The sequence below is a fragment of the Podarcis vaucheri genome (genome assembly GCF_965113315.1).
Source record: "Podarcis vaucheri genome assembly, chromosome: 6".
Lineage (NCBI taxonomy): Eukaryota > Metazoa > Chordata > Lepidosauria > Squamata > Lacertidae > Podarcis > Podarcis vaucheri.
Window position 1 is genome coordinate 89,273,246 of NC_138764.1, and position 13,940 is coordinate 89,287,185.

At 41.9% G+C, this 13,940-nt stretch overlaps 1 protein-coding gene across 1 annotated transcript in view; it reads right to left on the bottom strand.

The window, feature by feature from the left end:
* The window catches only part of ATP9A (ATPase phospholipid transporting 9A (putative)), a 101,505-nt gene that overhangs the window by 60,707 nt on the left and 26,858 nt on the right, over positions 1 to 13,940 (bottom strand). Inside the window, exons 2-6 of the mRNA XM_082225873.1 lie at positions 12,024 to 12,168; positions 11,241 to 11,354; positions 7,020 to 7,128; positions 873 to 931; positions 96 to 147 (exon numbers count right to left, since the gene is read on the bottom strand). Coding sequence (XP_082081999.1) covers positions 96 to 147; positions 873 to 931; positions 7,020 to 7,128; positions 11,241 to 11,354; positions 12,024 to 12,168 — 479 coding nt within the window. The remainder of the gene's footprint in view (positions 1 to 95; positions 148 to 872; positions 932 to 7,019; positions 7,129 to 11,240; positions 11,355 to 12,023; positions 12,169 to 13,940) is intronic.

Consider the following 13,940-nt stretch of genomic DNA (forward strand, 5'->3'; position numbering starts at 1 on the left):
GGGCTACGTTTTCAAAATGATTCTTTTGTCCCATAAAAACAACAACAACAAACCACCATTAAAGATCATTTTCACTATTGGTTCCAGATGTTTACCGTTCTTTTCCGACGTCCTGAGGAAGATCATGTCAGCAGGGACCCTCTGGTTCTGTTTTGAGAGATGGAAGGTGGGTTTTGAATGTTCAGCATACAATCAATGGCTACTAGTCACTGCTTAGTAAACTAGGCATCCCATAGGCCTTTTGTTGGCCACTGAAATGGTGGGCTTGCTGAGCCTTTGGCCTCACCTGGCGGGGCTCTTATGAAACAGAGTGGTTGAGAAAAGCATTTTTCGGCTATTATCCTCCACACGATTATGATCACATAAAGGAAAAGATTGAAGCTGCACCTGCTGGTCTAACCCCATATTATTAATTAAGTTAACAACATGGGTGGGTGTTATAAAATATAAAGAGCAGTTCCGCATATTTTATTAAAATATTATCCTTATTTCTATGATAATGCTGTGCATTACTACTTTAAAGACTTTGAAACATTTAAGCTAGGGTGTCTATGTATTAAGAGGATTTATATGCCTCCTTCCATTTCAAAATGAAATGTCAAGGCAGTTCACAATCTAAAACAACAGAATATTGCAATAAAAGCAGCCCAGTGAAGCAAAGTTAAAGTTACAAATCACAGGCACCTGGAAGGCCAGGAACCAGTGTTAATGGTCAAGAAAATGCTCAGCTGAAGAGGTACATTTTCAGTGTCAATAGTGTTAGAAAAAGAGAGACAAAAGAATAGTGTACAATGTCAGACTAACCTGGTTCTCCCTCCCAGCATGCTAAAAGTAGTAGGAAAAGTATAAAATCTTTACAAATCCATATGTACCTTTTCCACAATAATAAGGTCCCCAACTTGAATACTGGAACTTTTCACTTTTACTGTACCTGTTGTGGGGGAAAAGATACACTTTAATAACATTCATATCTCTCCCATGTTGTTTACCTTGGTAGCACATTTCGGAAATATGTGGAATCAATATTTTTGCCTTAAACTGCAGCGCCATTAAAAGAACTTCAAAGTAAGTGGTTGATTGACAGAAATTGTCCTCCAAAAAAATAGAAATCAATCCACTAAAATTCCTTCTTCTATCCTGCCCTGCATTTCTAACATCTAAACTTACATTTTATTTACTTTAAAGCATTTATAAAAAGCTCAATGTTTAAAAATATTTTAATCAGTATACCACACATAATATAAAAACAATTAAACCAGCATCCTAAAAACAGAGATACAACACAAAAACCAGTAAGCCAGAATTAAAAGGAAAAAACCCACCCCCAAACCCAGACAAACTCAATTTTATGCATCAGGGAAAGCGTAGGTAAAGAGATATATCTTTACAAGACATCTGAAGCGGCAAGTGGATACTATTTAACATAAAGCAGAATGAAGACCCTCTGCAGTGAAGGGGCGATGGGAAAAAAAATCCTATTTCCAGGTCACCACCCTGCAATATTTTGTAGGGTTTAGTCCCATGAGCAAAATCATCCCCAGATTATCCAAGTGGTCTTACAGGTCTATACTGGGGCCGTCAGGTATAAAACGCACGGATGGCAGGTTAGCATGGCTTCATGCACCATGGGAGAATAGGAATACTATATAGGAGTGACCCTATTTGCCTATTCTGCCTACCAGTTCTCTGAGACCACAAAGGCTGTTCACATTCCCTGTTTCCTGATCCTGGGAACTGGAGATGACAGGATTCGAACCTGAAACCGTCTGCATACAACCTACATGCTCTGACACTTAGCTATGGTCCCATGCCTTAAAAAAGAATAATGACATAGCTCAGTCAGTAGAGCCTGAAGCTCTTCATCTCAGGGTCTTGAGTTTGAGCCCCGTGTTGGGGGGAAAGAATCCTGCTTTGCAGGGGGGTTGGACTAGATGCCCCTCAGGGTTCCTTCCAATTCTAAAATTGTATGATTCTGTGGCCCCAATCTTCCCTGGTGTATCTTCTCAGCCAGTGCAATGCCGTGCTGGTGCAAAGAGGAAGGCGCCATGGGCATTGCACTAGGAAGGAAATCATGTACTGCTTGTCAACTTTTTCCCCTCACTTAAAAGGTAAAGGGACCCCTGACCATTAAGTCCAGTGGCAAACGAGTCTGGGGTTGCGGCGCTCATCTCACTGTACTGGCCGAGGGAGCCAGCGTACAGCTTCCGGGTCATGTGGCCAGCATGACTAAGCCGCTTCTGGCAAACCAGAGCAGCGCACAGAAAGGCCGTTTACCTTCCCGCCAGAATGGTACCTATTTATCTACTTGCACTTTGACGTGCTTTCGAACTGCTAGGTTGGCAGGAGCAGGGACCGAGCAACGGGAGCTCACCCTGTCACGGGGATTCGAGCCACCGACCTTCTGATCGGCAAGCCCTAGGCTCTCCAAAAGTCCCTTTTAGAACAACCAAACATCATGGAGCATCTTTATAACAGGACGTCACCATCATCACCAGTGGTTTCCACTTCATTCCACAAAGGCAGACCCAACTTAAGGGACACATTAGGCCAAAACAGGAGTTGCCCCGGATTTAAAACACTTTTATGCCCCAGCTGGACATATGCCCAGTGTCCCAACTCCTGAGCGAAACAACTGAAACTACTTCTAAACCCCTGCTGTGCTGGTGACAAACAGCACATTTAACAAAAGTGCCTCCTGGCTTCTGCTAATAAAAGCCACAGACTTCCTTTGATGCTGTAATGATTGCTACAAATTGCAAAACTAAGTCATGGGGAAACAGTTGCAACAATATCGATTCGCTGGTAAAGAGGAAAAGGGGGAGAAAAAGGCTCTAACAAATTCCTCTCGCTCACAACTGCTGGCCAACGCTGCACAGCAGCAAAATATTGGCTGTGTGACTCAAATATTCTTTTCAGGGAGAGTTGAATGTGCGCACATTGGGCAGTCTTACACACACACACACACTGCAGCTCCTTGTTGCATTCTCATAGGCCCATATAAGATCAGCGTAAACAGTTGGGCGGATGAGCACTTACTGTTCCCAACCCTAACCCTGCAGAAAGCCATCTAATTAGACTTTAATTTGATTCTGACCTGTTTTTAGGAGGTAATTTAATTATTGTTTGATTTTATACCAATGTTATATATTTGATGTTAGCCGCCCTGAGCCTGACTTCGGCCAGGGAGGGCGGGATATAAATAAAAGTTGTTTATTATTATTATATCAGGGGCTCATATATTAAGCTGCATTAACTGTTTATTGTTTGCTCTTGCTTTGCCAATATGCTACTGTGTCTTACGTTATGCTTTTGGTGTTGTTAGGTAAGACATAGCTGGGCCCCAAATGGGCATGCAGACACTTTGCAAACCTTGACATCATCTGATCCTCAGGACTTGAAAAAGGGGGACCTGCCAGAGCATGCAACCCCTCCCTTCTTCCCCTCTGGCCATACCACCATTAATCCCAGAAGTCTTCAATAAACCCTAGTTCCCCATAATAGCTGAACAAGGAAACTATGGGTTACTCCCAACATTAGTCCTACTCAGATTAAACCTAGTGAAATTAGTAAGAATCACTAAATTAGATCTACTAATTTCAATGGTCCTACTCCCGAGTAAAACTTGGTTGTATACAAGGCTATGGTTACAAGGCATATTAAGCAAAGGGTTAAAGACCCTGGCTTATCCTTAACCATAGCTTCCCAGTTCCGATGCAATGGAGGCTACAATGAAGACTTCCGGGGTTAATTGTGTTGAGAAGGGAAAGAGAAGTGGCTGCACAAGGATGCAGCATGTGTGTATCACAGTTTATTAAACTGTGATAATCCAAACCATTATTATTATTATTATTATTATTATTATTATTATTATTATTATTATTATCCAAATTAGGCAAGCAACTATGTCATTCCAGTCTTGATTTCCAGCTATGCATACCAACTTTTTTTTAAAAGAGTCAACTGAGGTTCATGATGATCCAAGTGCCACCACTGCAAAATAAAAATACTACTGAAGTGAAAAATTAATACATCCCATTAACAGCAGCACTGCGCCTTTGCTGTATGAAAAGGTGGCACCAAGATAAAACTGATAATGCAACTGGTATTGCCAATTAGCTGTTTGCTTTCGGGTTCTTTATGTAGACCTCTCTGACGTGATCCTTGACACTGCAAAGGCAACCAGCTCTAGCAACGGGGAATGCCTTCTTTATATAAAACTCTCAGTGGAGACATATCTGTGATGGCTCACTGCAGTCCCGAGCTCCTCAGTGACCGGGATGCATATCATTTGCAAACACAAAATCAAAACAAAACATCCCCAGGAACAAATCAAAACATACCCAAGACAGTTTTCATCTGTTCTGGTACGCTTTTGGCTTTTAGGTGGCCTTGCGCTCTGTAACTTGCAAAAATAAGAGCACAAAAGGTTTGGGAAAATATTGTTTTTCGATACAGCTGGTAAATGCCAGTGATCTGTATCAAAGGAGCACTCTGCTGGCAGGAGGTCTCTTTCCATTTCATAGGGTGGGATTTGGTTTTTTTATGTAGTTCTCCCTTACTACGCTCTGTAATCTTGAAAGGGGGTTGAGGGGGGGGGGAAGCAAGAAAAGAAAAACAACTCTGGAATTTTAAATCAACAGCCTAGTGAGTATCAAAACAGAAATCTGGCCTGCAAATTTAATAGCAAAGTTGGGTTGATGGATGGATGAATAGGAAACCCAAATCTGATTTATACAGATGGTTTGAAACTATTTGCAAAGCTCCTCTTTGGTGCCTCAAAAGGTAGCAGTAAAACAAGTCGTAAAGATAACAAGCTGTGATTGCCCAATATGAAATTAAATGTAAAGGAAAAGTTGTCAAATTTTCACGATACAATTACTTCTATTTCACCCTCTCCCATAACCAGCCCAGCAAACTGGAGGGAAATTTGAAAAGATTTGGGGCTGCCACATCATATTTTCAATTATACTCGCACCCTACCCTTTCTCCAGTTATGGTATTCCGCTGCCCATCACAAGTTTAAAATCATAGTTTTGTGGAGTTGGAAAGGACCACGAGGGTCATGTAGTCCAACTCTCCCTGCTATGCAGGAATCTTTTGCCCGACATGAGGCTCAAACCCACAACCTTGAGATTAAGAGTCTCATGCTCTACTGACTGAGCTATCCCAGGTCCAAGGCCACACCTCTGACTTCCCTCGAGCACAGTTTAGCACAGGGATGGGGAATCTCCAGAAGCTGCTGGACTCCAGCTCCCATCATCCCTGACCATGGGCCACATTGGATGGGGCTGATGGGAGCTGGGAGCCCAACAGCATCCAGAGAGCCACAGATTCTCCATCTCTGGCTTAGTACATCATCTGAACTGTGGTTCAGCTTAATTATAGTTTATCACCAAAAAAGCCAACTTCAAACCATGGGTTATGAATCTGGCTCATTTGAAACAAGTCACAGTTAACCTCAGTTCAGGTTTCAGGTGAAAGACTAGAAAGACTAAACTATGTGACATCTAATCATGGCCAGTGACCAACCCAAGGGGGGGAAGTTCCAAAATTTTGCTTTCTCTCTCCTCCCACCCACCAACTGCTTATACGTAGAGTACACCTCTCCCTTCTAGCACATATTCCAAACAGCTAGTTCACATCATTTCCTTCCCCACCCCACCCCCACTCAAAATATAGCAGCAGAACAATCAGATGCAAATAAATCCCTGAAACACCTGCTCCAGAAAAAAGGTCATTGCCCATGACTTTGAAGGAAGGGGCACCACCTGAAAACAGGTACCAGTATGGGTAATATATAAAACTGGGACATCTTTTTCAATAAAGGACTGGAGGAGGAAAGTCCATCCCTTAGAAATCTAGCATGAAAAACAGGCCAGACCACTTTCATTTTCTTTTTAAGGATTCCTTGTTCTCGATTTATCTGCACCTCTGGGTTTTTTGTTGGTGTATGATGTCGAGAGAACGTGCCATTTAAAAACAATTTAATATGCCCAAATCTAGACCACCTTTTAATTCCCAGGATGTAGAAAGCACACTCCTATGAAATAATGCAACTATTGCTGTGAGGGCTGTCAACTAATTGGAGATGCTTGAGACTTGACAATTACAATTATGGGGATCCTGAAGTACATGAAATTCACAGAAGGGGATCTACCTCCAAAAGGCTTTTCTAAGTGCCAGGGGCCCTTGCAAACAGCATGCAGTATTTTGGGATGACTCATCCTATGTCCTATTACACTTCTCCCAAGAAAATTTCCCCTTCCTCCACCTCCTCCTCCTCCAGCTTCCCCCACCCCCAAATAACCCTATATATCTACAGGGTCCTCCAACTCTCCAAAGCAAATCTGGTCAGTATGCAGCTTGCAAGAGGGAGGAGAGGAAGGGAGATTCCTGGTGCAGGAGTTTAAGCCCGTTCTGCTAGCAGATGCTCACAATGGGATTTCACCCAAGGAGCCTTACTTCTGAAAAAACATGAATGGGATTAGGTTGCATGCCTAATTTGCAACACGCATTCCCATTCTGAAAAGATCCAAGTCAGGATTAGGATATTCAACAAATTCAGACCACCTATCACTTATAATCTATAAAATGGATGTGGCTGTAGCAGCCTTCATCTCAAAAATATGAACTCCTTCGTATTCTCCCCTTCAATGCAACATACGCCATAATTATTCTGAGTAACTGGCCAGATCCCAATATGCATTGAATACTCATTCTCTGTGGAAGGTTCCCATTCCCTGAGAACTTATTGCCCAATTGTAGTTTGAAATTTATCTGTTCTGTCATCAGGAGTCTCTGATGCTCTGCCAGGGCCAAACAAAACAGAGGGGACTTGCTAAGCCATGTGCCTGTGTGCTTGGCAACCCCCCCCCCACAGTCAAACCCAACCCCCCTTTCAGAAACTTTGCTCCTCCAATTGTCAGCAACATTTGATTGAGTTGCAACTCCCTGCTGTTCGGGCAGTCAGCTAAGGGACTCTGCAAGCAGATGTAGAAAGCTGGAGCCAAATAGCTGACCTCTCGCTGTGAGCTTGCTGTAGATCTGCGAGTTCACTTCCTTGTCACGCATGTAGCACCGGATCTCTTCCACAGCCTCACGGATGATGGTAACGGCAAGGACAAAGCCCTAGGAGAGAGCGGGAGGGAGAGGGGTCAATGAAAATGTGTGGATAAAAGCCCAAGGAACTCCCACTCTGTGCATGGAAAGCCACTGAATGTCGGGAATACATTCTGGAGTGTGTGGCCTACCAGATGATATACGGTGACACTTTTCATTAAAATTGTCAGACTCTATAGAGAAAACTAAGCATTGAGCTGTGTCTTCATTTAAAAAGGAGCTCCACAAAACCTTAAAGCTTAACATTCTTCGTGTTTTAAGTACTTGGGCAGCTCCAGAGGACCTGTTTGTTTATTTATTGAGCATCTATCCTGATCTGCTTGCACAACGTTTATGAGGATATTAAATTATATGACAATAAGCACTCATCTTGCCTTATTCCTGATTTGGTTGTGGAGTGTTTATACATCTTTCCATTAGCCATTCATTCATTACACAATTTTCAGGTCAGTTCTCTGCCATCTTGCTATGTGCAAAAAGGGTGTAGATTTTATGTATCCGTAAGCTGACTGCACATTTATAAACTGAATGTGTTGGTAATCATTTGTCATGAAAGGGTCAAATGATAGCTACTAGGACTAAGGACCACTTGGTTATATATGTATATAATCCGTCCTGAGATTCTTAGCACTCAATGTATTTTAAATGCCTTGATGTCCTTCATTGGTCGATGAAGACTATTTTATTCCAGCATGTTTTTGGCAACAGACTAGTTTTAAGGAAAGGATTTTCCATAGTGCTGCACTGTTTTTACTATCTGCATTTTAATAGATTTGTTTTTGTATTCTATTCTTTATAAAATTTTATATTGTTTTGATTTTATTACAGTTTAATTGCTTTTTAGTTTTAATTTCTGTAAATTGCCTTGAGTCCCAGTCTAGGGAAAAGGCAGGATAAATAAATATTATAATATAAATATAATAATAACAACACAAACATATAATTACTAAACATATTATCTTTTTTGTACTATGCTTGTTCAATAACTTTTTTCTTTTAAAGAATCACGTTTGTTGTATGAGGGTGACAGAGTGCTTTAATCCACTGACAATGCAAAAAACCTAAATTTCCAGAGTAACATACCCTTCAACATTTCTCTGATGAAAATAGGGACATCCCATTCCATAATGATAATTTTACTATTTATACCCTACACCCCTTACTGGGTTGCTGCAGCCACTCTGGGCAGCTTCCAACATATATCAAAACATAATAAAACATTAAACATGTAAAAAAAACCCCAACCCTTCCCTATTCAGGATTGCCTTCAGAGGGCTCGAGAGACAGATAATTCCATCCCCTCCAACATTTCTCCAGTGAAAATATAGACATCCTAAGGAAAAGTGGGACATTCCAGGATCAAATCAGAAACCTTCTCTAAATAAGGGACATCCCGGGAAAATAGGAACACCCTGGTCTGGAGGCATCCCTTGTTTTGTTTTTTTTAAAAAAACCAATGCACAACAATATCCAAAAGGACATTCTCAATGTTGACACACAAATCTCTTAATATTTCTTTTCCTTACCTGTATCATGGAATTATAATTTGTTACTTAAATGCAGTTAAGTCCTACCCACCTGCCACAACGCCTCCTCAAAGGAAACTAATCTGTCTGGCTAATTTCAGGGCACCCCTTGTAAAACTTCTCATGAACATTAATTCAGAAGTGCATTGCTACATGCCCTCAAGGCTTGGGGACGCTTTGCAAAGAGATGCAAATCCTTCTGAGGGGATACAGGACAGCTGCACAAATTTGGAAGTCACAGCATGAAGCCAGCCCTAAGGGGTTTTTCATTATTTCTCCTTTGAGGGCACCAAGTTGTCATGGCATGCATGTGCCCCCCTCACCCCCCAAGATGATGGAAATCTCCTCTGGCACTTGTAGACTTTATATACCATGGCTTCTGAATGTTTTGCAGCATTTCAAACTATTGTTTTTAATTAGCATTCTGATAAAGAGTCCAAAAACATAGCTCGTTATTGCTACAGGCAACACACACACAAAGTGATAAGCCGCTGTGATGCATTCTTATGATACAGCAGTATATATTTTTTTATAAATCATCTAGATGCATTTGGCAATCAAGGATTTCAAATAATCACTCCCCCCCAAAAAACCCCCTTCATATTCTGCCTCACTAAGCCATCCCAAGTCGCTATTCTATACCAAAATGGTTGCATTAGCAGCCTGCAATGAACAAAAGGCCTTTTATATATAGGCCTGGCAGCTCACATGCTGAATTTCAATGGTTCGTGTGATGTGGGGGCAAATCACAATGGCCTTATAGGTTTGCAAGCCAGCCTTGCAAAAACCAGCCTCTAACTCTCCGCTTCTCTTTCCCAAGCCATAACAAATGAAACAGTGCAGCTACAGGCAACCACCCGATTGTTGACACAATGGCATATATAAAATGAGGCCACAGAATTCGGGATCACAAGAATCTCCACTTTTGTTTAAACGGGTTCAAGTTTCTTATCTTTGCAGCTGTGAAGGTATGCTTGAAAGGGTGCAGGCAAAGTCTGCCAAAATCTCAGAAAGCTCTGGTTGGGGGCTTCCAGTAGCTACTTTGAATTTGTTTCCTGCCCTTCCCAATGACTAGCAAACCCAGCAATGTGCAAAACAGTTAAAATAAAAGGATGGTGCAAAACAAGACAATTTGGAAAACCAATAAATCAATTGCTCTAACCGGTTTCAGGGAGGTGCAATTCAGACGAAGACACCACACTGTTCCAATCAAATTTAAAGCTACCCTCCTTGGCTTAAAATAAAAAGAAAACCTTCTGGGAAAACTACACAGATTTGCCGCACAGCAACCCAGTCTGAACATTATATTAATATTAAAAACAAAAGCAAACAATGGTTTAATGTGAACAAGTTCCCATGGATAGAGCCTGGCTTGTCATGACATTTAAATCCAGACTTGGTGGTTTGCTTCATATATAATATATAATAATTTAATATTTATACCCCGCCCATCTGGCTCAGTTTGCCCAGCCACTCTGGGTGGCTTCCAACAAAGTATTAAAATACAGTGATCTGTTAAACATTAAAAGCTTCCCTGAATAGGGCTGCCTTCAGATGTCTTCTAAAAGTCTGGTAGTTGTTCTTCTCTTTGACATCTGGTGGGAGGATGTTCGACAGGGCGGGTGCCACTACCGAGAAGGCCCTCTACCTGGTTCCCTGTAACTTGGCTCCTCGCAGTGAGGGAACTGCTAGAAGGCCCTCAGTGCTGGACCTCAGTGTCCGGGTAGAACGATGGAGGTTGAGACGCTCCTTCAGGTATACTGAACCAAGGCTGTTTAGGGCTTTAAAGGTTAGCACCAACACTTTGAATTGTGCTCAGAATCTTCCTGGGAAGATGCCCTGGGTTGACATCTTCACTGAGTTATCAACTTTGACCCCACAGTTTTGTTCATGGTTAGTGACCACCAGTTCAGACCGCCATGGGCATATATACGAAGTTAGGATTTTTAAATATTTTTTCCCCACTGGCTTTACACATGCTTACACTGAATTGCATTTGGCATTTCACTACCCATTCATCCAGTTTGGACTGCTTTTGGAGCTCCTTGAAATCCCACTTTATTTTCATCGCCTTGAATGATTTGGCATCATCCACAAACTTGGCTACCATACTGCTCACCCCTAGCTCTAGATCATTTGGTTTAATACGGTGTGCAAGCTTAATTCTGAACCCAACATACAAAATGTCTATCCACTAAGAAACACTGGCCAAATAATATATAGTTAATTGTTGCGGGAATAATTGGTGGAACGTTCACATGATGTCTTACTCTTCCCAGGGTTAACCCAAGGGAATCTCCCTTAGCTGTACTCCTAGAATGGCTGATTTATGGGATAAATTACCTTTTCGGATCAAATATCCCTCGTGCATTTCCTTAGACCTCTGAAGGTCCCAATTTTGAATAGCAAACCTTTATTAAATCACTTTCGGCAGCTACAATTCCCAAACACATAAAGGACAGGCTTCATAAAACAAGCTAACAAAAACCATTTTAAGTTACGGCACCACTTGGATCTCTGAGATAAGGTAACAAAGGACATCTTGTATTCAAACACTGAAACTTTTCTTGAGTAAATAAACTCGATACTACCTACCAAAGGAACCCAATACGTGTAAAGAGCACCAAGCCTCATTTCAGGAACAAATTGAGAACAGGCCAGAAACAAGAAGTAGAGGTTGAAGAAGTATTTGAATTGGTTGAACAGCACCTAAGGAACAGAGTGAGGAACAAGAAAGGCATTTGTAGCAGCACATCTAAGGTTAACATGGCTCACCATGGAATTGTTTAAGACAGCTTTTCGCAACCCGGTGCCCTCCCAAAGTTCTGGACTACAACTCCCATCAACTGGATGGAGCTGATGGGAGTTGTAGTTCAAAATATTTGGAGGATACCAAGTTGAAGGCTGTTCCAAGGCATCTAGCAACATTTTAGGAATTCAGCTAACCAGGAAACTTTAAGAAAAAAATGCAAACTTCAACACATTCCAGGACATTAAAGATATGGAGTCAACTGTGGCTCCCCCATCTATTTTTCCCATTACAGCACAGTTTAAATGCTGCATCCATTGATACATATATCACATAGAAAGTGGACTGAAATGGGAAAAGTCCCAATTTCAGTCCCTTCTCTTCCCTCCATTCAGTTGTGTTGGACTGGGAAATTCCTCAGTGACTTCTTCACTATTGTAGGCAACAGGATGGCTTATTGGGGCACAGACAGGGAGAAGCAAAATTAAGCTTCACTTAAATGCAGAAGAGTAGATTGAGCCATTTTAGGTTACACCTGCCTTAATTGCCCACTCCAAATAAACCACCGGCACTCAACACTCAAATATAAATAGAGGAAAGCACACGGTTTTTCAACATGGAATACATACCCCTGGCAGGAAAGTGAAAAAGTTGTACTTCTGGTTGTTGATCACATTGCGTGGGTATCGCTGGTCCCTCTTTTCTGGGTGGCCAAGCCAAACTGTTCGAGGCCTTGGGTCTCTTCTTCCACAACATCTTAGGCACTCACAACATCTGTAGGAGGTGGGGGAAGTTTTAAAAATGTATTACATTGAGGACCGCTATCATAAGAGCCCTGTTGGATCAGTCCTTGGGCCCATACAGTCTAGGATTCCATTTTCAACAATGGCCAACCAGGAAGCCCACAGGATGCCAAGAAGACAATGACCTTTTCCAGGAGTGGTCAGTACGAAGGATGTTGTTGCAACTTAATAGGAAAAGGCAGACTGAGTCATACCGACGAAGGCTGCATTCACACCGTATATCTAAAGCACTATGATATCACTTTAAATACTCATGGCTTTCCCCAAAGAACTCTGGGAGCTGTAGTCTGGTTAAGTGTGCGGAGAATTCTTCAGCGATTCCTATTCCACTCACAGAGCTAAGGTTTACAGAGGGGTTCAACAATCAATTCCTCTCCCCAGGCAACTCTGGAAGTTGTCTTACAGCCTTAATTCAAATGCTTCTTTTTGAGCTGAGCACTCCATTATTTAGTCTAACTCCTGCCTTCCCAACCCAGGACCAACCATATGTTTCAAACAGTGTTAGATACATAAGCTAGGCACCAAATGGCTCCTAAACCAGGGTTACTGTTGCCAAAACGGAATGTCTAGTTGCCATTTTGGGGTGAGATGGCTCAAAAGTCGTATTTTTCAATGCAACTTTGGGATTCCTGAAATTCTCTCTGATTGTGCAGATAAAATATCACAGATAGAATTCTACAAGATCTGTTGTTAGTGTGTGAAAAGAGACAAGTTCCAAGGATCCCCAGCCATGTACCTCAAGATGGTGGAGACATCAGGCACCATCCTGGCACCCGGGCATCTTCACTTGGTCATAAGTAGCCAAGAGGCAGGTGCAAAATGCACCTGGTGAATTTTGAGTACTGCTTTGAAACGTATCATGAACATATCCTTGTATGTAGTGCCATACATGCAAAGGTCCATGAACAGGAACACTAGCATTAAAGAACAACAGAACCGGACCCTTGAACCCCACATCCTAAATCCACATGCAAATCCTGCATTGCGACAAAGCAGGGATTCTGCTTTCCACGCCATGTTAGGATGATGGCACAGAGAGGTCAGCCTCATAAAGGAAGTGTGGCCCCATAACAGTTATCTGTAAAGAGGAAAAGGAGACATGAAATGGATAGGGCCCCAGGGCTCCAGCCATTAAACTTTGCACCCTCTGAGAGACATCCATCCCATAACCTTCCTTGAGGACAACAAACTTGCTTAAACAACAAACAAACCCTAAAACTACATACAGCCAAGATTGTTACGCCTGCACAGTATGATCACAGAATATACATTGCCCCCAATTACCAGAATATAGACAATTACAGTCAGTGTATAGACAATCAAATGTTGGGGGTCTGCTATTACCATAACTGAAATACATACCGTATCCTCCAACATTTTTCTGGTGAAAATAGGGACGTCCCATTCCATAATGATAATTTTACTATTTATACCCCAAACATCTTACTGGTTTGCCCCAGGCACACTGGGCAGCTTCCAACATACATAAAAAATAAGAAAACATTAAACATTTTTTTAAAAAACCACTTCCCCTACAGGATTGCCTTCAGATGGCTCAGGGATTGGATAACTCCATACCCTCCAACATTTCTCCAATGAAAATAGGGACACCCTAAGGAAAAGTGGGACATTCTGGGATAAAATCAGAAACTGGGACAGCTTCTAAAAATCAGGGACATCCCTGGAAAATAGGGACACTTGGAGGGTCTGGAAATACAGTCACACAACTGTGAAAAATGAACT